The sequence below is a fragment of the Panthera tigris genome, chromosome D3 (assembly GCF_018350195.1).
Source record: "Panthera tigris isolate Pti1 chromosome D3, P.tigris_Pti1_mat1.1, whole genome shotgun sequence".
Taxonomy (NCBI): Eukaryota; Metazoa; Chordata; class Mammalia; order Carnivora; family Felidae; genus Panthera; species Panthera tigris.
Genome location: NC_056671.1, coordinates 75095715 through 75123048, shown reverse-complemented (window position 1 = coordinate 75123048; position 27334 = coordinate 75095715). Strand labels below are relative to the sequence as shown.

At 40.2% G+C, this 27334-nt stretch overlaps 1 protein-coding gene across 10 annotated transcripts in view; it reads right to left on the bottom strand.

Annotated features, from left to right (window-relative positions):
• Window positions 1–27334, bottom strand: part of WDR7 (WD repeat domain 7) — a 354382-nt gene that overhangs the window by 247470 nt on the left and 79578 nt on the right. For all 10 annotated transcript variants that reach the window (XM_042962008.1, XM_015536841.2, XM_042962015.1 and 7 more), the window contains 2 exons: window positions 4527–5296; window positions 3147–3235 (listed from right to left, as the gene is read on the bottom strand). In XM_042962008.1, the coding sequence (XP_042817942.1) occupies window positions 3147–3235; window positions 4527–5296 (859 nt within the window). The remainder of the gene's footprint in view (window positions 1–3146; window positions 3236–4526; window positions 5297–27334) is intronic.

Here is a 27334-nt window from a genome sequence, read left to right as displayed (position 1 = left end):
ATCCCATATGACTGTCCATATAATCCAACTAATCTACAAATAAAGTATTACAAACAATAGTTGCATTTAGCATGACTGCTTGGTACAAGGTCAATATACAAAAATCATCTGCATTTCTGTGCCAGAGGCACAGAAAACAAAATATTCAATACCAGTTACAAGAATATTTTTAAATCCATATCTAGGAATAAATCTAAAGTATGTAAGACCTCTACACAGAAAACTCTAAGAGTTAACATAGCTATATCAGACCTAAAAAAAATAGGAATAGGGCTGAGTTGAATATGTTAAATATATTGAATGAATGAATCCCACAAAGATACTAATTCTCCCCAAACTCATCTACAAATTCAATAAAATGGCAGTTGAAATCATAACAGGTTTTTGTAACAATTAACAAACTAGCTTTAAACTGACAACTGAGAAATTCAAAGAAACAAGCATAGCCATAACATGATTTAAGAATAAGGTGGAAAGACTTGATCTACTGAATACCAAGTTTTATTACAAAGCTACAGTAATTAAGGCAAAAGGATACACAAGCAAATCAATGGGCACAAACAGTCCCAGGAACAAATCAAATCAAAGAATATTTAATGGGGGCGCCTGGGTGGCTCAGTCAGTTAAGCGCTCAGGTCATGATCTCATGGTTTGTGAGGTTTGTGAGTTCAAACCCTGCGTTGAGCTCTGTGCTGTCAGTGCCTGCCCGGGATTCTCTCTCTCTCCAAGAACATTTTATTTATGCCAAAGGTGGCACTGCAAAGCAGTGGGGAATGAATCGTCTCTTTAATAAATCATGCTGGACTAATATGGTATCATATGGAGGAAAAAAACAAAACAGGACCCCTGTTTCCCTTTATACCCAGAACTGAATTCTAGGCAGATTGGAGATCTAAATAAAAAGGGGAAAACAAAAAATCTCCTAAGACAGAATGGCCTTGTGATATCAGGGTAACTTCTAAACAGGACACAAAAATATTAATCATAAATGAAAAAAAAATGTTATATTACATTCCACTGAAATGGAGAGTGCTGAATTTCAAAGATAGGCATGAAAGGCAAATAAATATTTACATATAACAGAGGGCTCATATTAAGGACAGTCACAGATCAACCCTTACAAGTCATGTTTTTAAAGACAACCTAATAGATACACAAGTTGGACAGGCACTTCACAAAAGAACATATAAATATGAGCAATATACATACAAAAAAGTGTTCGACCTTAATGGAAACTGGGGAATGTAAATTAAACATACGAGAGCCTACTATACACACACCAAGATGGCTAAAGTGAAAAAGATGGAAAATATTCAGGGTTGGCCAGCATATCTCACCGGTGGTGTATGGGAGTTCTTGCCCCATATCCTAGCCAATGCAGCATTTTCCATCTTTTCCACATTAGCCATTTTGAGGGATCCGTATTAGTCACTCACTTAGGAAGACATGACAACATCTGCTAAAGCTGAAGATAAACATATGCAGAAATCCCACTTTTAGTTATAGACACAACAGAAGTACTCATAAGGTACATTAAGATCCAAATGCAAGAATGTTCATGGAATTATTTATGAAAAACAAAAACTGGAAATAATTCAAATGGTTATTGATAGGAAAATGGAGAAACTGTGGTCTATTCATTCAACAGAATACACTACTCCAATAAAAATGAACAATGAAAATGAATAAACTTTAGTCAGATGCAACATCATCGATAAATCTCACAAAAGAAGCCAAATACAAAACGATACATAACTCCACGCCTGACTGAATTTATATAAAATTCAAAACACAGACAAAATTAAATAGTGTTCAGGGATTTAAACTTAGATGGGTATAACTATAAAGGAAAGAAAAGAAGGAATTTCCCAGAAGTCAAGATAGTAGTGACCTTTGGAAGGGGGCATATGATTGGGAGGGAACATACCAGCAACTTCTGGAGCCCTGGCAAAGTTCGATTTCTTGTCCAACGCCATAGTTACAAGAGTGTTCAGCATGTAAAAGGACTCACTGAGCTAGATATTTCTGTTCTGTGCACTTTTCTGTACATATATTTCACACATACACAAGTATAAAGCTGTCCAACCAAAACTTTTCTATAACACACAGTTATAATAGTTTATATCAAGTTTAATCAGAGGAAGGGCAACAAGAGGGGTGAATACATAGGGTTGGAATAAAGGATGGGAGGGAGTTGAGAATGTGAGAGCTTTTCTTCCATAATGGGAAGCCAATAGACAAGTACTTAAACTGAAAAGCGGGCATATATTTAAAGACAGTAAATACTAAATAATAAGCTAAGAGAGAAAAAAGTACTTGTCCTAGGGAAGGGAAAAATTGTAGATAAAAAGTTGGAGGCCTATTGTTTATCTAACAAATCTTGTAGAACTATTCACGGACTCTTTAAACCCGAAAAAACAAAACAAAAACAAAACCTATGGAAAAAAGAAGACCCTGAAAGTCAGCATTTACAAGCAGAACCTTCAGCATCCCATCTCCTGCTCACTTCTTCACTTCTATCACATTCTGAGAGCCAGCATTAACGCTCGGCCTGAAGGGAAACTCTCAGCAGACCTGACCCCCAACTCTGGTTGCCTCATTTGCTACTCTTAAAATGAATATAAAAGATAATAATGGAAAAGAAACGCAACATTCACTTCCACCTCCTACTGAAAAAGAAAGCTATAGACAAAAGTTAAAGTATATAATAATGTAAACAAAAAGAAAGGATTTCCACTTGTGGATTACAAGGCATGAGCCGCTGGTAAAGAGCAGAAGAGCTACAGTATGAAAATGTGAATTTCAACATTTCTAAATGTAGTTTAAAAATAGGTATCACTTTTAAACTCAGCACACACAATTAACACACTAGTGTTGTCAAGTTAAGGTGCCCCTAATGCATAAAAATTAGGTCAAAGACAGTACAATAAAATTATGTGAAATATGCTCATTTATCAATTTCTAAATAAACCTGATTTATTTTTAACTGACACCTTAATTATCCACATTTACATCTGGAATATAACAACTTTTCTCCCTTTTAACAATGTGAGACAAACAAAATGTTATGATTACACATTAGCTATGCCTCCTGAGTTCCTACAGCTGAAATGTCAGGTCAATTACTTAATAAGATTTAATTTTACCTTGTTTAATCTGTCCTTGCACAATATTACTGGAAGTTGGAGGGGAACCCCTTGCCTTAGAAAGGTCTGGGGTGCTTGGTCGAGGTGGCCTTTAAAAAGAAGAAGAAAATATATATATACTTTCATAAATCTGAAAATATTTAAAATATTAAACTTCCTAGTCCCAAATGAATTGCAAAACACATACAGAACATTTTCAATTTACTTTTCAAAAACCAATGGTTTTTCCTGCGTCGTACCTATTAACATTTTCCTTTTCAAATTTCAATATATTAAATGATTAGCAAATATCAAGTAAAAGTTTGACAACTACAATCTGTGCTTTATGCTAGTTTAAGGAATATTTATGAATAGCTTAATGTGCTACCACTGACAAATAAATATCATAATTAGTCCTTCACTCTTCAATTAGCATGCTGAGATTTCAGCCCTTCCTCTATCACTGGTCAAACGAATTCGTGGAATACTTTGAGTTTAGAAGAATTCATCCTTAAAATCTGAAAAAGGAAGTAAGGCATGAGAAATCTTGGACTCCAGAGGCCACGTGTCTCATTTTGAATTCTAGCTCTACCACTTAACTACTTGTGTGACCTTGGACACATTACTTGACCTGAGTCTCAGTTTTCTTATCTGCAGTAAAAGGATAATAAAAGTACCTACCTTACAGGGTTAAGAGCATTAATGAGATAGTGTCTATAAAGTACTTGCAACAGAACCAGTTACAAGGTAAGTACTACTTAAGTATTTGATTTTTTAAAATTTCTCAATATGATCAACTCTCAATAAAGTATAATAAAACCAGTTTCAAAAGCTATCTTCATGACTTCTGGAAAATAGGTAATAGCAAATCAGGTTAGGCATTCCTGAAATACTAAAATAATACTCTCCTACAATTAAAAGCTGTTTTCTCTTTCCCAACTGAAAAATTCTGACTATACTTCTCACAAAATTCTGAAGCCAATTACTGAACACCTATCTTTCATTATATATGTCACAAAGAGAAGAAGCATTTCAAATACACATTTTGAATTAAGTATCAATGCAAACTTTAGGTAGCTACAATCCCAAGATTATATTCACCAAAGACCTAGTCTATAATTCACTCATTAAAGCTGAACTGATACCTACTCCCTTGTTCCAAAATTTTTTTGGAATAGCTACGTTGTATCTGAGTGAAGGTTAAACTGTGCGATTTTGTCATGCTTTAAATCATGCATATTGTGTTTTAAAATTTAAAAGGGAAACACTGAGATAATACAATAATGTTAAGGTGGGGAGAGCCAAAAAAATAAAAACAAACAGCGAGAAAAATAAAACAGGGTTTTTGTTTTGTTCGTTTTTTTGAAATGTGATAATAAAATCAGACTATCATGGTCACACCTGGTAGGACCCTTCTTCATATGATCACCAATAAACGTTGCGTTGGTCATACTCATTAACGTATTTGCCAAAGATATGATAGACAGTAGATGCTGGGTGGTGACGGCTCGGGACACTCCGTAAGTTCCCTTTCCTGCGCCCTCGGCTGCTGGCAGCTTCCTTCCTACTTCTGCTTTCCCATGTGATAGTTTACGAGCAGGCTGATTATAACCAGGAAGCATCAATGACATATGACCTCCTCGAGACAGGAGACCAAAAGATACTGTGCAATGGGGTTTCAGCATTCCAAGGCGATCAAGACAAACTTCATCCAGAACTTCATTTAAACCCCAGGCGTGAAGACAGGACATGAACAATTTTGCAGTGTCCATTGTTAAATTATATTCTAATAGGGTCAATGGCTTAGATTTGCTGGCCCGGTATTCTGGATCGCTTTCTTCCCTCCTCTGCCTCATTATCTCCTCATCCTCCTCTTCATCATCAAGGAGATGTTCCTTTATGTTCTCTTTGATGGTTTCTTTCACTTGTTGGAAGAGAACTGCTGCTCGTTTTCCAGTTAGAAAAGAGCCCCCTTTGTCTGAACTGCCAGATGCTTTTTGCAAATTCTCTGGGGAAATAAGCGCGGTATTCGGCCTAGAGGCTTCTTCAGTCAAGAGTTGAATAATCAACGCTTCCACATCAAAGAAAAGCACATGTATGTCCGGATCTGTTAGGTTTGTCTTTATTGCTTGAACCATCAGGGAGTTATGGGAATATTTAGGTAAATTCCCCTGTAATAAACATTTTAAAAAAATGGTTATAATATAAAATGTTTAATTTCATACATCCATTAATGAATAATAAATAGTGGAATCTGAATGCTTATCAAGCTGTCTTTTTAGGTACGTCTATCATTAAAAGCAACACACGAACTTTGCCAATCGGCAGCATGTAAAAGATATGAATTTATATGAGAACTTTATGCTGAAATAATTAGAAAACTGTCCATTTTTAAAACAAGAAAATTTTGTTATTAAGCAGGTAGTTTTTTTTACTCAAAGAACAGACTAAAAATAGTTTCAATAACTTCTGTGCAAATTCTGTCTCTGGGAATGAACTACTGGTCTACCTGACAGAAGAGGCCACTTGTCACTCATGGCAACTCATCCCTTTAAGTTGCCGTATCATCAAATTCTACCTTCTTCTACTTTTCCTTCACACTCTCCCTGTTCACAGATTCTTTTCCCTCAACAGACAACGGGCTCAAGTCTACCCAGACTCTAACAAAAAGTGCTATCCTTTGACCATGCCCCTCTCTTCTACTGATCTCTCTCCCCCCTACAGCCCCTATTTCCAAATACATGGAAAGGAGCAGGGTAATCCAAGGCAACTCTCAGTCCCACTCCTCCTCGAGCTCTTTGGAGTATCTGACATTGTTATTTTTGCTGGGTGAGTGACAAAGCATAAATCACAAAAATAAAAAGCTCTCCCGGCTTCCTGGAGAACACCTTCCCGGTTAGCCTTCTAATTCTGACCACCCTTCTCAGTCAGCTGCCTTGAAAACTCATCCTTCCTTCCACTTTAGGACTAACACTTGTATGCGGATGGCTCCCTAATTTCTATCAGCAGCCAGACCAGCCTCCTGGAGTTTTAATCCTCTAATCACACTGCTTGTATCTAGATGTCCCATAGCACCTCATCTTAATATGTGATGACCAGCCTGCCACTGCAGTACCTCCCAGACCATCAGTGGAGAATCATTCCCCTTCCATTGTGTTCCCACATCCAGACCCTTATTTTCTCCTCTCAGCAGGGTTCACTGCCCCTAGTCTCTCCTTATTCCAGTCCACCTCCCTGGAGGCACAAGACTTCTTTCTGATGCACAGATCCAATCACATCACTCTTCAGTCAAAAAGCTGCCACTATTATGGGTTATGAAGAGAATTGGAAAATACAGGTTAAAAACTAAGTCAAAATACAGATGAATAGATTTGATCTCAAGATGAGAAAGGGCTTTCTAAACATACTTAAACTTAAAATTCACTACTATAAAAGCAAGAGGCAAGAAACAGGAAAATGTGCCAAAAATAAGACTGATAGAGTTACATTCTATACAAATATTTCTTAAAATCAGCAAGAAAAATACTAATGCCCAAATAAAAGGGGAATACCGTAAAGATCAAGGACACCTCCCAGTAAAAGAAACAAAGAATCAATAAATATGGGGAAAAACCAGCTCAAACTAGTTGTCAGGGAAATAACCGTTAAAATTCAGCAAGTGGTGCTGGGAAAACTGGACAGCGACACGCAGAAGAATGAACCTGGACCACTTTCTTACACCATACACAAAAATAAACTCAAAATGGATACAAGATACCATTTATAAAATCAGCACACAGTAAACACTAAAAACTACTTAACTTAGCTACGAGTATAGTGAAAGTCAAACCCACATACTGCAGGCATGAATTTAAACAGGAAACTTCTAGAAGAGCAATGTGGCGAAATACACTGCAAGCCCTTAGACTGTTTGATCCAGTGCAGTTATTTCTAGAACCCGATCTTACATAGTCAGAAATACAGACAAGGATTGATGTACAAAGATGCTCGGTGAAATGGTAGCCATTATTTTAAATTGAAACCTAAGTAATCTAACAATAAGGAAACAGGTAAATAATTTAAGGGTAGCCATATAACAGAATAAATACTGCAATCACTACAAATCATGCTTTCTGGGCACATTTAACCACATGACAAAATTTCCTGTTCCAATTTTAAGTGAGATAAAATTATACACACACACACACACACACACACACACACACAGTATGGTTCTGATTTCATTTTTTTAAATTTTTTTATTTTAAGGGAGAGATCACACATGAATGAGAAAGGGACAGAGGGAGAGACACAGAGAATCTCAAGCAGACTCCAGGCTCAGCACGGAACCTGACAGGGGGCTCAATACTACCACCCTGGGATCGTGACCTGAGCTGAAATCAAGAGTCAGACGCTCCAACGACTGAGCCACCCAGGCACCCCTCATTTCATTTCTTTAATGCTTAAATATGTATTTGAGCATGGTGAAAAACACTGGGAAGAAATACATGAAAGTGTTAGTAATAACATTTTGTGATGGAATCACAGAATATCTTTTCTTTACATTTCTCTATATTTCTTAAAAGGTATATAGTCAATATATATTATTTTCATAATAACATTTTGGGATGGAATCACAGAATACTATTCCTTTATATTTCTCTATATTTGTTACGAGGTATATAGCCAATATATAGGATGCTCATAATTAGAAAACAAAACTCTAGGAGGAAATACAAAATCTTTCAGCACAATATTCAAGGCCCATTACAGTTTGACACTGAGTACTTTTCCAGCTTTGACAAATCGGCTCCAGCACCATAACCACGGTCCGTCCCCCATTATTCCCATTATTCCTTTTATTTATTCCTTTACCCAAAATATTCTTCTTTGTTCTATTCTAACCCCTGTTCCTCCACCAAGCCCCAAATTCCCCCAAGGAAAGTTACTTCGCAATGAATTCAGTTCCCATGACACTTTATATCTACTATACGTCATTAATGTGTACGTCTTGGCTATATTGCTGTAATTATTTTATATATTTACACTTTCCTGTAGTCTATGGGAACTATGTTTTACTCATCTTATGTAACCTGATCAGAGTACCTAGCAGAATGAACAAAGAACATTATAAAAAGTTGATAAAATTATTTTAAATTGTTAATCTACTCTTCCATCATAAAATTGTAACAAATCCCCTTTAACTCGTCTCTCTTCTTTCTCCATCCTTCTCCCATCTGACTATGTTTCTTTCTAGCTGAAGGGCTTCAATAGTGTTTTATAACCCAAGGATACAATCTTTGCCAAGCAAAAACTTCTCTGCAAAGCATAAAGTGTCCTCCAAAATATACTACCGCTCCTCCAATGTCATCTCTAACCACAACCCCTATATCTTTTACCACAACCCAATTAAACCACTTGAACCTTCCAGAACCATGCACTTTCGAGCGTTTGTACCTCTGCACCGTTCATGCCAGGATGATGCTCTTTTCTCATTCTCTTCACAGCCCCTCAAGTCCTACTTTAGCCACCCTTCAAGAAGCATTTCCCAGATGTTAACTAGAACTACTGTGGTGATCATTTCACAATATATACAAATATCGAATCATCACATTGTAAACCTGAAACTAAACTAATGTATGTCAATTATACCTCCATTAAAAAAAAATCTTAAGAAGTCTCAAGTGGCTGCTCTTCCAAAAATTATTTCCATAATCATTACTAATTCTGCCTCCTTTGTTTAAACCTCTGTTCTGAACTGAATAATGTTCAAAGGAAGGTAGAAAATAAACGTTATTTCTACATTGCACCCTAAGAACCTACAGAGCATAAGTAATATAAATTTATATTATACAAAAGATGAATTTAAAAAATCAAGACTGTCTCGGTTTCAATCCTGTATTTAATTCGTTATGCATTTGCCTATGTTTGTGCAAGACCCTGGAGATACAAAAACGAATGAGATGATTTTGTAGTGATGAAACTCACACCTCACAGTTAGACCATGGCATGTAAAGCCGCTATGACAACGTAGTAAGAATGGTGCCATAAAGAAAGGGGACTGCAAGGTACGAAAAGGGACAACAGAGAAAGTACCAACTCTACCTGGGGTGCCCAGAGACAGCCTCTCTGAAGGGGTGACTTGAGCTACATGAAAGAACACAAAGATGGCAAAATGTGACAAAGGGCCAAGGCAGGGCACATCACAGGATGGATACTGATGAAGCCCCAGATGACCAAGATGAAGAAGGCACGGGATGGTTCACTTAGAGCTCAGAGGTCCACACTGAGGCTGCTGAACTTTGTCTTGCAGGCTCGGGAGTCATTAGAGCATGCTTTTCTCAGAATCATCACGGTTGCTTGTTGAAATGCAGGTTCCTAGGACTGCTACCAGGCCTACTGAATTAGTATGAATAGACCAGAACGGATCGGAACCTGCCTAATGAGAACCCCAGACAACTTGATGCAGTATAGTTTGAGAACTATCATCTAAAGCCTTTAAAAGAGTAGAATAACATGACCAAATTTAATTTTATAAATGTTCATCCACCAGCAATGTTGGCGAAAAAGAAGCAAGACCGGAGTCATGAATATGAACTGGGAGGAAGCAGAAGCCAAGCAGATGAGGGAACATAAAAGTATGCAACAATACCGAGAACGTAGAAGGTGGGATGGGTTGAAGAATGTGCACATTACCCTCTTATTCCTAACACCGCTGTACTTGGTATTTGTTTTTCAAACGCTGAGTGTCATGTCAAACACGATGCTTAATGCTTTGTACCTACTGACATTAATTTGAATGATGCATAAAGTTATTTATAATACATTATACCTAATATATTATTGATAGGAAAATTATTATTAATATTGATAGCTACCATATACTAAGTTGTCGCTTATGGCCCAGGCACTAGGCTAGGCATTAGGTTCATTCTATCAGGGAAAAAGGTAAAATATCATCTTATATTAGCATGAGTTAGACACACATGACACAATATATGAGGGAATAGGTAATAACAACATCAGGCACGAAGAGCCCCCCACAGTACATTAGTAAATACTGTCTTTCCAGTAAAGATCTATAAAATTCAAAATACAAAATAGGAGAAAGAGAGATCATTACTACCAAAGAATATAAAACCAAACATGTTTGCTAAGGAAATTATTGAGGCAGCAAGAGTGGCTTGAAGAAAAAAGAAGGCAAGAGTGAGGACACGAGATCGGCTTTTAAGTTCTCTCCTCTGATGTCTACCACCTATGTGCCCCTTTCAGCACCCTGAGATCCGCCCTGGGATCTCCACTGAAAGGTTTTCTAGTGTCTGGTACCATGATATCTGGATGTGATTGTGTGCATCTCCTCTTATCGCAACCTCTCAGTGCTGCTGATTGTGTCATTGTCACAAAAACTGTACCTAAGAGCAATCCACAGTCAGAAGAAGAGGGTAAAAGAAAAGAAGAAGGTAATAATAAAGGCAGAGGAGAACAGAGGGAGATGGAAGGAACGAAGGAGAAAATGACTCATCCCCTAAGTCCTGCATATGACCTGTAATACCTGACATCGGATTTTAAGGACTTAAAGGCTTATTACAATAAAATATAGATATCCAGCAAAGTTGCGAGGGTAAGACTAAGCTGAGTGCATGGAGACAGCAGAGCTGATCACAGATATGTCAGATATTCTAATATGTCACACTAAGATAAGCTGAAGGAAAATGAAGAGAAACATCTACCCAACTCCAAGGGTCCCTTGGCTTAATCCTAAAATGTACATGGCTAGAGCAAAGTAATTCATTCCAATCGTCTTACAGTCTTAGCCATTTCCCATACTGGCTACCTAATCCTGGAAATTCTTTAACAGGAACGTTAGTACACTTGCTCTGCCTGCCACCTTTATTAAGAACATTTGAAATGTGTGCTCGCAAATTCCCTTTTGTATCATCACGGCAGAAGATAAAATTCAACAACTATTTGTGGAGTTTCTATCATATGCAAGATGCTTGAAAGAAAATAAAGCCTTTGTACTCAAGGCAATAATTTCAAAACTTACCTGAAAAAGGGCAACAAGAAAAGCTAAGTTATAAAGTATATACAAATAAAATGGTCTCAAAGCTGCTAGTAAAACTCAGTGGTAAATGCAAAATACATACACACAACATACTTAAAAACCTAGTAAAACATATACTTGACATTTTCATTGTAAGTGGTAAGCCTATTACAATGTTATGTTTTCTGTACAGGGGAAAATACACATTTAGCCATTTCAAGTATTAAATAAAGAAATTGACTTAAAATATTACAGAACCACAGCAATAGGAAAAAATTATTGGATTGCTTGCTCATCACTGAAAGTGAACCTGTGGCAATTACATTAAGAGTAGCAGGTAAAACTGTATCTCAAGTGAAAAACTCAAGGAAAATGACAGAACTATGATCAGGAGATTGATCCTTATTCGAGCCTGGGTCATTTTCAGTACATGAGCACATATGCACATCATGAGCAGCCCCCCACCCCCTCACCCCTGCCCCCCACAACAAGAAAACAACTTATAATCCGCAGAGGAGAAAACGTGGGTGTATTCTTGTTATCTAACATTGTCATCATTATAGATTTGAATATATGCTAGGTTAAATCACGTCTGCTGAAACATTTGGTAGCTTTGTCCCCTAAAACCAACGTTACAATGATATTTTGAGCATCTGTCCTTTTATCCAGAAATTCAGAACACTGGCAATAACTTTACCTTTACACCATTCATTCACTTCAATGGCTCTGATTTAAAAACTTACTTATTTCTGAACCATTTTTTAACATCATAGTTTTCAGGACTATTTCTAAAATTACCTAGTAAAACAATTTATTATTTTTCCTGAAAAAACATGGGTCCAATCTGTATTACAAAATAGTCCAAATTTGTACCTAAATGTAAAGTTGATTAATGCCAGCTGATTTTGATGCTAATGTGCAAAGCAAAAGAATACATGGTTTAAAAAAAAAAAATCTGAATCCACTTTGAAATCAGAGATTGAGGATACCAGGAGTAGGAAATGTTATATAACATATTCACATACATGTTTGTATAAATATCAATACTGAGTCCTAACATAGAACATAGGAAAAATATGTATTTGGCAAATAGTAATATAATATTTTACAAAATAATTATTTATGTGTCATTTCCAATGCATGTTCTAAATAATTTTTAATTTCCTAACTATAATATAAAGAATTGGTTTGTTACCTAAGAATATTTTGGTAGGAAAAATTAAAAAATAAAAATTTTAGGAGCACCTGGGTGGCTCAGGCAGTTGAGTATCCAACTCTTGATTTTGGATGGGGTCATGATCTCAGGGTTCAGAGGCTCAAGCCCCATGTCGGGCTTCGCACTGACAGCATGGGATTTTCTCTCTCTGTCCCCTTCTCGAAATAACTTTAAAAAAGTTATTCTTGATTATGGATAGGATATTCTACTGAATAAAGAATGTTAAAATAACTTCTGAAAATTCTGAGGCATAATGTTAAATGCAAAAGAGTCAATGAATAAAAACACACTGATGTCTAAACGTGCTTTAAAAATGTTCTAAAATTAGGGCGCCTGGGTGGCTCAGTCGGTTGAGCATCCAACTTCGGCTCAGGTCATGATCTCGCGGTTTGTGGGTTCAAGCCCTGCGTCGGGCTTTGTGCTGACAGCTCAGAGCCCAGAGCCTGCTTCGGATTCTGTGCCTCCCTCTCTCTCTGTCCCTCCTCACTCGCACTCTGTCTCTCTGTCTCTCTCTCAAAAATAAACAAACAAACATTAAAAAAAAAAGTTCTAAAATTAGCTGAGGGAGAATCCCATTATCGCCTGTAAACATATATGGTTTTAATGTTAACGGTTTTAATTACAGTCGACCCTTGAACAAAATGGGGGTGAGGGGCACTGAGCCCCCTCCTCCCTGCACGCAGTAGAAAATCTAAGTGTAACTTGTGACTCCCCCAAAACTTAACTGCTAATAGCCTATTGTTGACCATTACTGACAATGTAAACAGTCGATTCACACATACTGTAGCTTATGTGTATCATATAGTGTATTCTTACAATAAAGCTAGAAAAAAATCATAGGAGAAAATACATTTACAGTACTATACTGTATGTACTGAAAAAAAAATCCACGTATAAATGGACACACAGCTCAAACGTGTGCTGCTCAAGGGCCGACTGCATTAGGAAAAAGGTAGCGAGGGAGGGAGGGAGGAAGTGGAAAGGATTAAGAAAATGTGTTAAGCCTGAAATGGGTATTTGGTGCCCTCTGCTGTCGGATTGCTGTTACTTAATACTAACAGGAACAGAATCCAGCCATTTAAGTTTCAAACAAGGAATACACTATCTTAAATATTTAGTTTTGGATAGGAGATTTTATGACAAGGTATGGATACAGTACACTCAGCTTATGTCATTTCACGGCCCTCTATGTGTTTTCATTAACAAGCATATTAAGAAGCATAAACCAAAAGGGATATTTAACCTGAGAGGTTTTAAGTTTGATACTATACAGTGATTTATTTCACAAGACATAAATAAATGTAGATCACTCAAAAGTATAAGTATTAAATATAAACACTTAGGCCATGCCTTTTATAGAGAAAATACCTTCTAAAGGTATTCTACAGGCCACATCTTACTGGATAATGTTTGAGTAACAATAATATCCAAATGGTACTAATATATTAGGAGGTTAGAAGATTAACACATGATGGTTCCACAACACCAGCATAACAGACATTGAGTTGTAACTGTTCCCAAAGGGCCAAGTCACCAAAGTCACAAGACCAAGAGCCCTGGGCGCTAGGGCACCCCAGTCCCCCATTAGACAAACCTTTACATGAATCACTTCATGCCCCTTGTATTGATTCTTCTGTCTTCTAAATAAAAGAGAGATGTCACAAACAGCAAACAGGTAACAAAACAGTATCCCTTTCACTGGTAAAACAGAGATAATAAAACCCAGCTCATTTTATCTCAAATGAATGTTAAAGACATGCGTGAAAAGTCTCAACCAATTAAAGTAACTGTTAAAAGGGGGGAAAAAACTATTTAAAAAAGAAAAAGTGCTCTGGATCTAACATGTCCTCCTGGGTATTCCCAACCCTTAACACAGTTGTGAATGAACAGAAATGAGAGGATATTCTGGGAGGCCGACTTGACGAGAGAAAAAAAGTGAAGACTAATAACGGCAAATGAACAGGAGACAAGAAAACCGCTTTAATCCACCCAGGGTCACAGTGGTGAGCAATCTCAAATTTCAGAAATACTCACACTCAAGTAGATTCTAACCTAGGAGATTCTTAACCCTCTTCTCCCATCGCTGCAGGGCTCGGCACGCGCCTCCCACGCTCTGCCCGGTCAGCCGCACGCAGTGTTTCCTCTGCTGGGGATGTTCTTCCCACTCTGCCTCCCGACACCAAGCCTCTACACGAGTGACTCTCTTCAGAGAAGACGGTCTTCCCACAGCTCCCCAGGCCAGTCCTCTCCTGAGGACGCCCTCCCACTTGGTTCACACCTTAGGTAACAGAGTGTTCACGGTGATGAGCTGCGCACTTGTCTCCCTCATCAGAGCAGGGACTCGACAGGAGGCCCTGATGGGTGTGGACGTGATTCATGAACTCTCCAGCCGTTCTAGCTCGGGGCCCAGCTTACAGTACACACTCAAGGTGTGTTGAATGAATGAAATCAATCATTCAATCAAGATTGTTAAACTCGTGTGTGAATACCTACTGGGATAAACGTGTTAAAACATGTTGCCCAGTTGACTTCATTACCATCTTATTACCTCCACTTTAAAGCTAAAAACAAATGGAAGCTAGGAGGTCGGCCAGTCAGTCACACAGGTCACACAGCTGTCAACGGTTAAGACCGAGGAAGAAGTCAGGGTCCCCTGGTATCTGCCAGACATTTACTTGGCGAATATCAAGAGCTTCTCAGCATTAGTTCGGCAGAGATTCTAGAGATGGGAGGGGGGGGGGAGGTGGTGTGAGTCCACTCCATATTAATCAACCTTAAATTCTGGGCTATTCAGTGATTCAGTGAAGAGTTTGCTGGAAACACAAAGAGGAGTATCGAATGGCCCTTTGAAGAGCTCTCGGGGTGACAGAGCAGCAGCCCTGGGCCAGAGGTGACGTACTCTTCATCCTCAAGGCAACGTCTGGAGGCATCACTGTGAGTCACCACTGGGAGAGGGTGTTAATGGCATCTAGTAGGTAGAGGCTGGGGACGCTGCTTAAACATGCCACATTGTACAACACAGCCCCCGGCACGAAGAATTACCCAGCCCCAGATGTCAACAGTGTTGAAGTCAAACAAACCCTGATACACGGAAACAGACATGGAAGCAAATATATCTCCTTGTTTTCGTGTATTGGTACAAAAGAATTAGTACTAAGAGACATAAACGCGAGTGGCAGAGGACCAGAGAAGACACAAGTGACCGCTAGACTCAGCAGCATTCCTGAAAACTTCAGGAGCCTCTGTGGGGACGGTGGTCACAGAACGGGGGCTCAGGAGAGCTCTGGGAGTGAGCTGGGTGAGTGGGAGCCAGCCGGGGAAAGGTGGGGAAAGGTGGGGAAAGGTGGGGTAAGGGGGTGAGGGAGGCACGGGCATCCCAGGCCCACCAACTAGCAAGTACCACGTTTATCAAAATACAGACCGGGGAACACCAAGTCACGTTACACCGTGGACAACTAAAATCCTGATTTACGCCGCAAATCCCCTCCTTTTGTCTTTGCCTTTCTTTTTTCTACCTCTTTCCTTCATAGCCATCCACTGCCCTGAGACAACATCACCTTCACCAAGGCTGACTGCTGCCGGGTGGGAGTGTGCGTACAAAAAAATAGGTATTTTCACGCAAACTAAGACAGAGATGTGTGAAGGACCACGGAAAGGTCTCTGGATACACTTTGTCTGTTCCAGGCTACCGAGAGCACAGTATAGAACTCCAGCCACAACCACTACAAGCCAACTGCACTTTCTATCCTTGGACATCGCAATAAACTGCCTCCCTGAAATTAATATTTTTCCATCCAAGGCTAATGTTGGGTTCCACACCACACCATAGAAGTCATCTTATGAATGTCATACCTGAAAGTTTTTTTTAAATTTTAAAATCACTGTCACTGGCTCAAAGCCCTGCTTGCCATCCCTCATTCTGGGAGATTTCACCACCCGTGTAGGTCAGTGATTTTGAACTTATGGTCTGCAACCCGGCGTGGGCAAGGGGCCTCCTAATGGATATGAAAGGATTCAAAGTCGGAGGGCAAATGACATGATGTTAAACACGGAGTCACTTAGTAATAAAGGGAGTTAACTGTGGTTATATGTGCTAATTATGCTACAGTGCTATTTTTATTTTTTTGCTATTTATAATTTGAAGTTCCTATAGGACTACAGCATTCTAGAGCGTCAGTACTGAACTTAAATGTCATACAACCATGAAATGTAGAGCATTGGTCCAAACATTCTACTGCATACGAACCTACGAGTTTCCCAAAAAAGAGAGGTTTTGATATCAGCACATCATCAGTGCTGGTTTTCAACTGCTGCTATTCTCGGTCTTAAATAAGTTCCCGTTAGTTTCATCACTTTGTTTTGCGTTTTTTATTTGCATCAACAGTGTTTTTGCACTGTTATTTTCCAAGGACAAGAATATGACAGGTTTGTGGCTTATTGTTAAATCAGACACTCCGATCCCTATTCCCCAACTAGCCTGCCAGATGGCACCGCCCCGTCTTCTCAGAGTTCTGACCCCGTGAAAAGCAGGAGGTACTGGGACAGTGGGCTTCGGGGTCTTCTGTGCCAAAGATGGAGAACACGCTGCCCTCCCAACTCCTGGGCTGTTTTGACTCCAGTCCCCTTCAGCGGAATATGTCCTCACCTCACGAATCTTGCTCACTAGTATCTCCACGCTGACCACCATCTTCTGTAGTTCCAAATATTCCACCACACCTGCTCTTCAACCTTCTGGAGCAGTGGTTTGCACCCTGCTGCACATTAGAATCACCTGGGGAAACTGGCCGCATGCACACCAACTCAGTCAGAAAGCACGAGGAGGAGCCAGGCACCGGCAGTTTTTCAAGATCCTCAGATGATTCCAATGTGCAACAAACAGTTTGGGAACCATTATCATAGAGGCATTCAGTCCCTGGATTCCAGGATTTTTTCAAAAGCTATCAGCCTCGTCCTCCCTCCCACTCCTTCCCTAACAAGCCCAGAACCTCTGGTTAATCATATCAGTCAACCTCTTATAACTACCCTCAGTGCCCTTTAACCTCTGCATTACAGAGTTGCAGTTCGGGAGCCGTGACATGTACCTTCTACTTTTTCCTAGACCTTTTACTACAGCCAGTTACAACTACAAATACAGTCACTCCTCTTACTCTTTCTTCGCTTCCCCTCTCGTTCCCCCATCTGTCTCCCTCACCAAGTCCCGACCCAGGTTCTTGCTCCCTCCCTCCCCACAATCTTACCTGTAACTTCTTGGAGAAACGTGAAAGTTTTAGGAATGTCCTCTCTTCAACTGCCATCCATTATGCACAGAAACCTACACCCACCAGACACCCAGCCTGTCTTCCCGCCCTTCGATTTCAGAAAATAAAGTCTCCCTCCTCTAGGTCGAAGCCAAACTCCTTCCCTCTGCCTTTGCAGTCCGCCACTCTCTCATCCCCTGGGAACCTAGCTTCATCAAGTACCGCCCCCTTAGCCTAACGTGGACCGGCCCTCTCTCTGTTGGCTCTTTAACCCTAATCCACAAACATTCCCATGTGCCTGCCAACCTGCATTTTCCCCTATTCTTCCTCTTTCCCCTATCACACTTTTCAAAAGTATCCTTTTGCTGTCGTTTGTTTTCACGCTTCCCATCACTCCTTAACCCATGGCAATCCAGCTTCTGGCCCCAACATCCTGAAGAGACCATTCTAGAAAAGGGTACTGGTGACCTCAATGACAAACACATTTCAGTCCTTCCAATACCACACATCTACTGCCTCTGCCACAACTAATTACTCACTACCCCTTTTAAAAGTCTTGATTCCCTCAGTCTACGAGTGAGCCTATTCTCCTGGTTCTCCCGCACTCTTGACACTTCTCCAAATCGTTTCCACTTCCTCCCCTTAAGGTTAGTAGCCCGAGAGTCTATCTCAGCCCATTTGCTACCTCTGAATAGTCCCATGGCCTTTGATGGTTTTAAGCACCAGGTATATGTCGGAGATTCCTCAACCTGTATATCCATCACCACCCCCCCCCCCCCGCCCCATATACGAAGCAACTCATCACCATCCCCCGCAAAACCGGCTCCTACGTTCGATATCACATTTGAGAGAGCCGATTTCTATTCAACCACCCAATCAGAAAACCTGTGGGTCCGCCCCGCTTACCACCTGTGCCTCATTAATCACTCAATTCTTGGAGTCGAACTCTCCTCTACATTCCCTCGTATCTGTTGCACATACCGGCTCTCATATAAAATTCTCTTTGAAGGAAGGATTCTAGTGCTAATTTTTCTTCTTAGGTGTGAAAGCTACTGAGATAAAAGATAAAGTTTAAGCACCTTCACATGGTACGTATGGACCGGTCTCATTTCACACACCTCCCGCCTCTCCTCTCTTTGATACTCCAGCAACGTTGAACACACACGGTACTCCCCGCTGCCCTCTTTGCATCCGTCACCTGATTACGTTCTACTCATTCTTCAATGTCTCCTCCTCCAAGAAGCCAGTCCTGATCACCTCAGGCTAGTCCAGGTCTCTGCAATACCTTCTGCATTTCTCAGCCAACTCACTCCACTGCCTTGTATTTATCTGTTTACGTTTCCTGAGGGTAAATATCATGTCTTATTCATTTTGGCTCTCCAGGGCCAAACACAGTAGCTAGTAGTCAATAAATGTTTACTGAACTAGACTGATTCAATTATTTTCTAACAGAGGCTATAAAAGTCAAGAAGTTTCAAAATCTTTTATATAGTCTAATAAAGAACAGCTATTTCAAGCATATTAGAAGAAATTATTTCTTACCCAAGGTACTAACACATTAACACTTAGCTACAAATCTTTATATTTCTATCACATTACTTCAAAATACCTTGAAGTTCCCAACTAAGAGTTAAATATAAAGTAGCATACGCAAGGGCTGGAAAGATCTGGCTGTTGAGAAGGTCACAGGGTTAAATCTATCTACTGTTCCTATTCTCTCAGCAGTCTGCCATTTGATTTATTATGTGAGATGGTAAAAGGAATTTCCCCTTCGCTGTATCTCACAGACATTATTCAACAACCTAAATTTCTTCTCAGGTATAGTGTGGTTTGTTAATGTACTTCCAAGGAGAAACAAAACTGTTTTGAATTTAAAACCATCATAGAACAAGACTGGTTTTTTTGGTTCAGAATAATATGATGAATTACATTCAATATGACCTATGAATTCCATTCATAAACCCACGGAACACCTATTACGTGCAAGGCAGAGGGCCAATAAGGCACTAGAGCCACAGGGCTTGGTAAGTTTCAAGAAGGGGAGCTCCCTTGTCTACGTCATTATTTGATGGCGTCATGTCTCATTTACGGATCCTTAAAAAGGGAAGAGAACAAAAAATCCTGTAATCATCAAAAAATATAGTAAGTTCAATTAAATATTTAGTTAGCTTTGAGAGTTTAGTTTTATCCCTTAAATGTATTCATAATAACTTACAACTTGTTTCCCTCGAACTGGAGAAAAAGTTGGAGGAAAGATAACCTGAGTCAGAAATGTTTAAAGCATTCATTACAAACTCCATGAAACATGCACACATGATGCAAGTGTACAAGGGCACACACACACAGAGATGAGCACACACGCACTCACAGCCTACATACGGTGTACTTTCTTATGCGGGTGAGACTACCACGAAACGGAGGTAAAGGCGAAGAAAGAGTAAGAGACAACAACAGAATTAGGACATAAAAACGTGAAAGAAATGCTAACCACTCTTACGGAGGTAAGAAGGATGACTAATGTAATATAACGGCTGGACTGCGGAAGAAGGATGGAGAAAGAGGAAAAGAGAAGAGGAGGGTGATGGGGCAACTGGACTCCACTGACTTTCTTGTACTTTCTGGTGCCTGTGATAACAGCAATGTAATAATGTATGTTCAGAAATTAATCCCATTACCTTACTTACATACCTGTGCCTAATCAATAACTTTAACTCTTTTCATTTTATCTTTATGGTTCCAAAAAAAATTCAAGCTTATTCCTTAAGGAGTCTCTTTACCAAAAGCCTCACGCTAAATTCCGAAATTTTCATTCTAGAAATTTTTAGAAAGCAACTGACAAACAATAGAGAGGGAAGCGGTGGCCAAAAAAAAAAAAAAAAAAAAAAAAAGTCCCTGATTGTTCACTATAGAATCTGAAGTCATTTTCTCTAACCACTATGTTGTGAGATTGTGGGATACAGGCAGTAGGTGGGTCAATACATGAGGAAAATTCCAGACTGAAGGACTCTGTCACCTGCCAGTAGGTTAAGGATGTTCTCACACAAACAGCTTTAAATTAAAGCCCACAACTGATCCAGAATAGAGACAATATATGATATGTAATCACAGATATGGCTCATCTAGTTCAAATAATAAATACACAATTAAGATTGAAAAGTGAATGTTTAATACAATTTCTCCTTAACTAACTCATTATTGAATTTTACAATTAACATCAAGAATACAGAAACTCAAAGGGATTCTGGAAAAGATCACAGCACTGATGGAAGCATAGTTACTGGAGTTTTCCAAATCCTCACATAAAGAAAGACACAGCAATTAGATAGGATAACCGAAATGCAGTAAGAACATTTCAACAAAACAAGTTGATAAAATATATCCACAAATCCCAAAACTCAAGTGGATGGAAAAACCCACCAACAGCTACAAGGTCTATCTGTTATCAGGCACCTCCTTAGGACGAAGGAAAGGGAAGTGGCGAGGTATGCGACAGATCTGATAGGAAAACCCCAAAATGCTGACTGACGGTTATCAGAAAAACATAATGGGGCCCATTTTTTTTTTAAGTTTTTTTTTTTAACGTTTATTTATTTTTGGGACAGAGAGAGACAGAGCATGAACAGGGGAGGGGCAGAGAGAGAGGGAGACACAGAATCTGAAACAGGCTCCAGGCTCTGAGCCATCAGCCCAGAGCCCGACGCGGGGCTCGAACTCACAGACTGCGAGATCGTGACCAGAGCTGAAGTCGGACGCCCAACAGACTGAGCCACCCAGGCACCCCTAATGGGGCCCATTTAAAAACAGCAGCTGAACCTGGGAGAAGTTTACCCGCCTCAACAGCAAGTGAACGCACGGGCCACGATCACAAAGGCTGAGGCACGTGGCAGTCCCAGTCCACGGGCAACACCACTACATCAGGGGTCCCTTCGGCAAAGGCCCCAGGAATGAGAAACTGCTAAGCATGCAATCAAAACTGCCAGGTAATCCCCCCCCTCCCCCCCCCCACAAACAAGAGGTGAGGAACGGTGTTAGGAGAGCTTAGAAAGCGAGCCACCATATTTTTGAACCACATGAAAAATAGAAAAGGAAGTTTTGGGAAGTTAGAAAAATGATCTGAATTAATCATTCAAAAAGTCCAGGAAAAATTCTTTTACAAAAGAGGTGAGCAGTGAACAACAGAAAAGTATTGAGGTCAAATTATTACAATTAAAAAGAATTAAGAACCAGAAGGGAAAACACAGATATGCTCAAAATGCAGATAAAAATGAATGTGCTATTTCTAAACAAGCTGATGAACACTTTTAAAATGATACTCAACGTGAAAGAACCTATGAGCATTAGAAAAACCAGAAATGAAATGACTGAACTCAAAAAGAATTAGAAAGAAAACATCACATTAGATGAAGCCTAGGAGTGAATAACAACAAGCAATCGCACCCTAGGAAAAGCAGAAGGTGACAAGGACAATGTTAAGGATAAAAAAGAAATGGACTTCTTTCCCTTTGTGGGTGACAAGCTTTAGGGTGGCACACCTAAAGAGACCCGGGTGTGCAGGAAATTGTTTACATAAAGGGAGAATTGGGCAAATAGATACATACGGCCCCCGACTTAATGATTCTTTGACTTTACACTGGACTGAAAGTGATACGCATTCAGTAGAAACCGCACTTGGAAGTCTGAGTGTGGATCCGGCCCCAGACCAGTGACACGCACTGGGCTCTCCCCTGACACCGGGGGAGGGTAGCAACCTGGCTCAGAGTCAGCCAGTGCACATGGGTGTCCACAGCCGACACACCGAGAGCCACCTGTGCCCACACTGTTGTGCTTTTCACTTTCAGTGCAGTATTCGATACGTTACAGGAGATACTTAACACTATTATAAATAAGCTTCTGTGTGAGATGATTTTCCTAGCTGCAGGCTCATGTATGTGTTCTGAGCACAGTTAAGGGTGGCTGAGCTAAGCTATGATCCCTGGTAGGTTAGGTGTATTAAATGCATTTTTTACTTAGGAGATTTTCAATTGACAATGGGCTTTTGGGGATGTAATCCCATCGCGAGTCAAGGAAGACCGTGAAGACACTGAAAATAGTGGGAGTGACGTTTCTGAAGCTGGGGAAGAAAGTTACAGTATTTGAGGAGGGGAGGCTAGAGCAAACACTCTGGTGTTTGGTTAGACGTGGAGGTAACAGGGTTAACTGATGGTATTTAATATATTTAGGAAAACAGAGGAACACAGATGTGTGTGTGTATAAACATACACATGTTATCTGGCTCTATTGCGAGGGCCTGGATGCAATGTCATCCCAGGAGCAGGCAGCATCCACACCTGGTTTCTAATTAGTGTCCCCGTTAAAGGGAATCACCCATCACAAGGGTGCTCACTAAAGTTCATTCTCCTCCTACAGTCATAGACATTTACTCCTTTGTCTTCTTAAGCCTAGACAGCTCCCTAAGGGTCCTTAACTGTATTTATTAAAGACTAGACAAAGATTTTTATCCTAATAACTACTTAAACGAAAGCTAAATTTATACATACTTATACATATATAATAAATATACAATCAACATATTTTTATTTTCTATTAAAATATTCGCTAAAGTTTTAGAGCAGAATGTTAAGCAAGTTTAATTGATTCTTCAAAGGTCAGACATATCATAAGAATTTTTCTAAGGCCATAAACGGTTCACCAGACAAGGCCTGGTATCCTGTATGTAACGTCATATGGCTTGTCCCTGTCTGTACCTTACAGTGCCCTTTTCACAATGAATCATAAAGTCAATTCAATCAGTATAAAATTTTTTTAGAGTGAATTTTGCAAGCAAAAAACACAGAGCATGTTCTCAGTAGGTTATATCTGACTTCTAAATCCCATTCTCTCACCTAGTTACACAGAATACAAAGCTACTGACCTTTGCAAATATAGCCCGTTCGTTTTTTTCAGCCTTTTGACTAATTAGACAACAGAGGGAGAAATGTAACACAGAAGATAAATCATCCTGGTCATTTTTCAATTTCTTCAACCTCGTGATTTTTCAAAATAAATAGGGTGACCCTGATTGGTACACAATACCTAAGATATAAAGGTGCCACATAAAAAATTATACACACTAGGCCAGAGAAAACGAATTTCATGGCAGTAAAGGCTTTCTAGCTTCACTAGTAAAATCCCACTGACCCAAGGCATGCTCCAAGATGTCCTCACCAAGAACCAGGGTCTCTGGCAAATGCTTCATGAGAAAGATCATCAAAAAGATCACCTGAGTGGTGCCTGGGTGGCTCAATCAGTTGAGCATCCAACTCTTCATTTCAGTTCAGGTCATGATCTCACGGGATTCTCTCTCTCTCTCTCTCTCTCTCTCTCTCTCTGGCCCTCCCCTACTTGCTTGCACATGTGTGTTCTCTCTCTCTCTCAAAAATAATAAAACTTTTTTAAAAAGATCACCGGATATGCTCAGACCATCTTCTTAATATTTTCATTTCTGCATTCATCATACCACCACGTGCTACCTACAATTTACTACTTATTTATAGTCTGCAAATCTACTAACTCCTACTCTAGAACATCACTTACGCTGCGTGTTATGGGACAGGGAAATGAAGATGGCTCTGCCTTCAAGGTATTAAAGCCACTTCCATCCTTTTAAATAATACTACAGCCTACTTTTCTCCTCTTCCACTGGTTCCTCTTCCAATGGTCTCCATTGCTTATATCACCTCCCTCTCGTTCATCACTACCAATCAAAAGCAAACAACATCGAGTCGGGGTAAATTGTCCAGTTAACGCTACTATCGACATCATGTCCTCTGACATGGCTCCACCTCCTCCACCAACAAAAACATTCAGTGAGCTCCTGACAAAGTAAACTTCAGCTCTTACCCCTGCATGCACCGAAGCTACTAGTTTTTTTCCTCTAAAAGCACACATCTTCCATACTCCCCACCTCCACTTTATCTTATTCTCATTTTTAGTTCTTTGTACCCTGATTTCTGACCCAACTACTTCTTCCAAAGCAGCTCTCCTAATGATCACCGGTGACTTCCCTAATTATTAATTCCACCCTTCATTCCCTCAAGTCTTAATGTTATTTCGCATCTCTGATCAACTGCTGACCTTTGCTTCCTTTACAAAAATTTGTTTTCAAATTATATGTGTAACCAATGCCATTGTAGGTTACTGGCCCAAGGTCACCCACAGGTAGCATGTTACAGACATAACTGAAACACAGATATGCCTGTCACCAGAACCCAGGTTCTTAACCACTCCTTTGAACTGCTTTTCAAAAATGAAGCAAAGGCTGTTCCGTGGAAGAACAGTATCTACAAACTTGCTGTTAATAATGCCGTCCTCTGATGCAGGGTTCAACCACCTATGACCTAGATGCCAATCCAGCCCGTTGCCTATTTGTGTAAATAAAGTTTTATTGGAAGCCAGTCATACTCATTCATTGGCCTATTGTCTATGGCTGCTTTCACACTACAATGGCGGGTCTGAATCACTGTGACAGAGATTGAATGGCCCACAGAGTCTAAAATGTTTACTGTCTGGTGCTTTATAGAAAAAGTTTGCCAATCCCTGTTCCAACCATCTGTCTTTTAGGTTCATCACTGGCAACCCTGAGGATGATAATAACGAATTCACCTATCTGCAGTAAGAATTAAGGAAGATGGCATATCTGGAATACTCTAATGATCAGGCATCCCAAAATATGCACTATGGTCTAATCCAGGCTCTGTACTCCAGCATTTGTTTGGGGTGGGCGGGCGGGGGTGGTGGTGGAATCCCATCCCTACTCTATCTCACTATCATTCCACTTCTTTCTTGGAAGATTTTTGCTCCCCTTGCATACATTCCATCTCCCAACACTCCAAACAAGAGGCAGATGTCTCCTATCACAACCAATCTCAAAGCCTAGTCTGTGAGTTGTTTGTTTCTGTTAACAGCTCCGCCATTCTCCCTTCAACCAGGCTCGGAGCTCTGAAATCGTCTTACAGGTCTCAACTCTTCCCTATTTATTGAAGTCCTATCTATTCAACCAACACAACAGCCTCCAAGTCATTTCCTCTTCAACATTTCTTCTACCTAATCCTATCCCAGTTCCCACTGCCTCTCACCTAACAGCCTCACAGTTCATTTCCCACGGCAATAAGTGTCCTACACATAAATGTCAGACATGGAAAACTATTTCTTAAACAAAGATCTCCTTTTAAGACTGTTCAGTATCGTATTGTTTACCCACTGAGGTAAGTCCTCAGCTTTGCATTCAAATAGATTCCACAATATGATTCCAATCTATACCTCCAAACCAACTTCACACGAAATTTCCTGGGTATTTTCTATGCTTCACATACTACATAAAAGCTCTGAAAATAAAAATATGAGAAACTCAGCTCCTACCCTCAAGAAGCTCAAAATCTAATCAGACACACATAAAGAAGAACAAAAACAAAAAATATCCCTTACAAAGTAAAGTGTTTTATTTTAATTTTTTTAACGTTTATTTATTTTTGAGACAGAGAGACACAGAGCATGAATGGGGGAGAGTCAGAGAGAGAGAGAGAGAGACACACAGAATCCGAGACCAGCTCCAGGCTCTGAGCGGTCAGCACAGAGCCCGACGCGGGGCTCGAACTCACGGACTGCAAGATCATGACCCGAGCGGAAGTCGGACGCTTAACCGACTGAGCCACCCAGGTGCCCCCAAAGTAAAGTGTTTTAAGGAAAGGTCTGAACAGGAACGTGTCGAGCACAAAGAGAATGCAAGAACTAATTCTGCCACCAGGGGGCAGAGAGGAGAAGTTTGGGAATGGCTTCGCTATCCTCACAGGAGAGGGATTAAAGAAGCAAGGAGAGAGGAAAAGAAACATAGGATATAGGATGCAGGATGTCTAGCATTTCTCAGCCTTTTCTCTCCAGAGCAGTGATTTTAAACCAGAGGCAATTTTGCCCCACTTGGGGCATCTGGCCATAGCTGAAAACATTTTTGATGGTCACAACTGGGCAAGAGAGGATGCTAGATATTTGTGATGGGTAGGGGAAAAATGATTCTCAACATCCTACAATAAACAGGACAGCCCCCCCTCCCCCCCCCCCCCACACAATAAAGAATTATCCAGGGGCACCTAGGTAGCTCAGTGGGTTAGGTGTCTGTCTCTTGATTTCAGTTCAGGTCATGATCTCTCAGTTTGTGAGTTTGAGCCCTGCACCGGGTCCTGTGCTGACAGCATGGAGCCTCCTTGGGATTCTCTGTCTCCCTCTCCCTCTGCCCCTCCCCGTTCGTGTGCGCGCACACTCTCTCTCTCTCTCTCTCTCTCTCTCTCTCTCTCAAAAATAAATAAACATTAAAGGAAAAAAAAGGAGTTATTCAGCCCAAAATGTCAGTAGTGCTGAGGTTGAGCAACCCTGCTCTAGAGTCATAAGGAAAAAAAGTAAAGGAGAGGGTCCAGCTGACATAATTGCAGGACACGCTGGAATGCTGACAATACAGACACAGCAAAGGAGAACGAGTTATGCCTGGACGAGCTTGCTCGCCACATCCAAAGGGGAGAATACAAAACTGGGCAGAGGGCAAAGGTGATTAATAAAGGTTCCGCGTCTAAGGCCACACGAACAGGAACAGATCTGGTCGTCAAGCCAAGACAATCAACTGTGAGGGAAGGGAGAAGACCTGGGCAAAGAGGCTGAGGCAGAGGCCATCAGCACTTCCTGCCACACAGCACCCAATTCAATACGC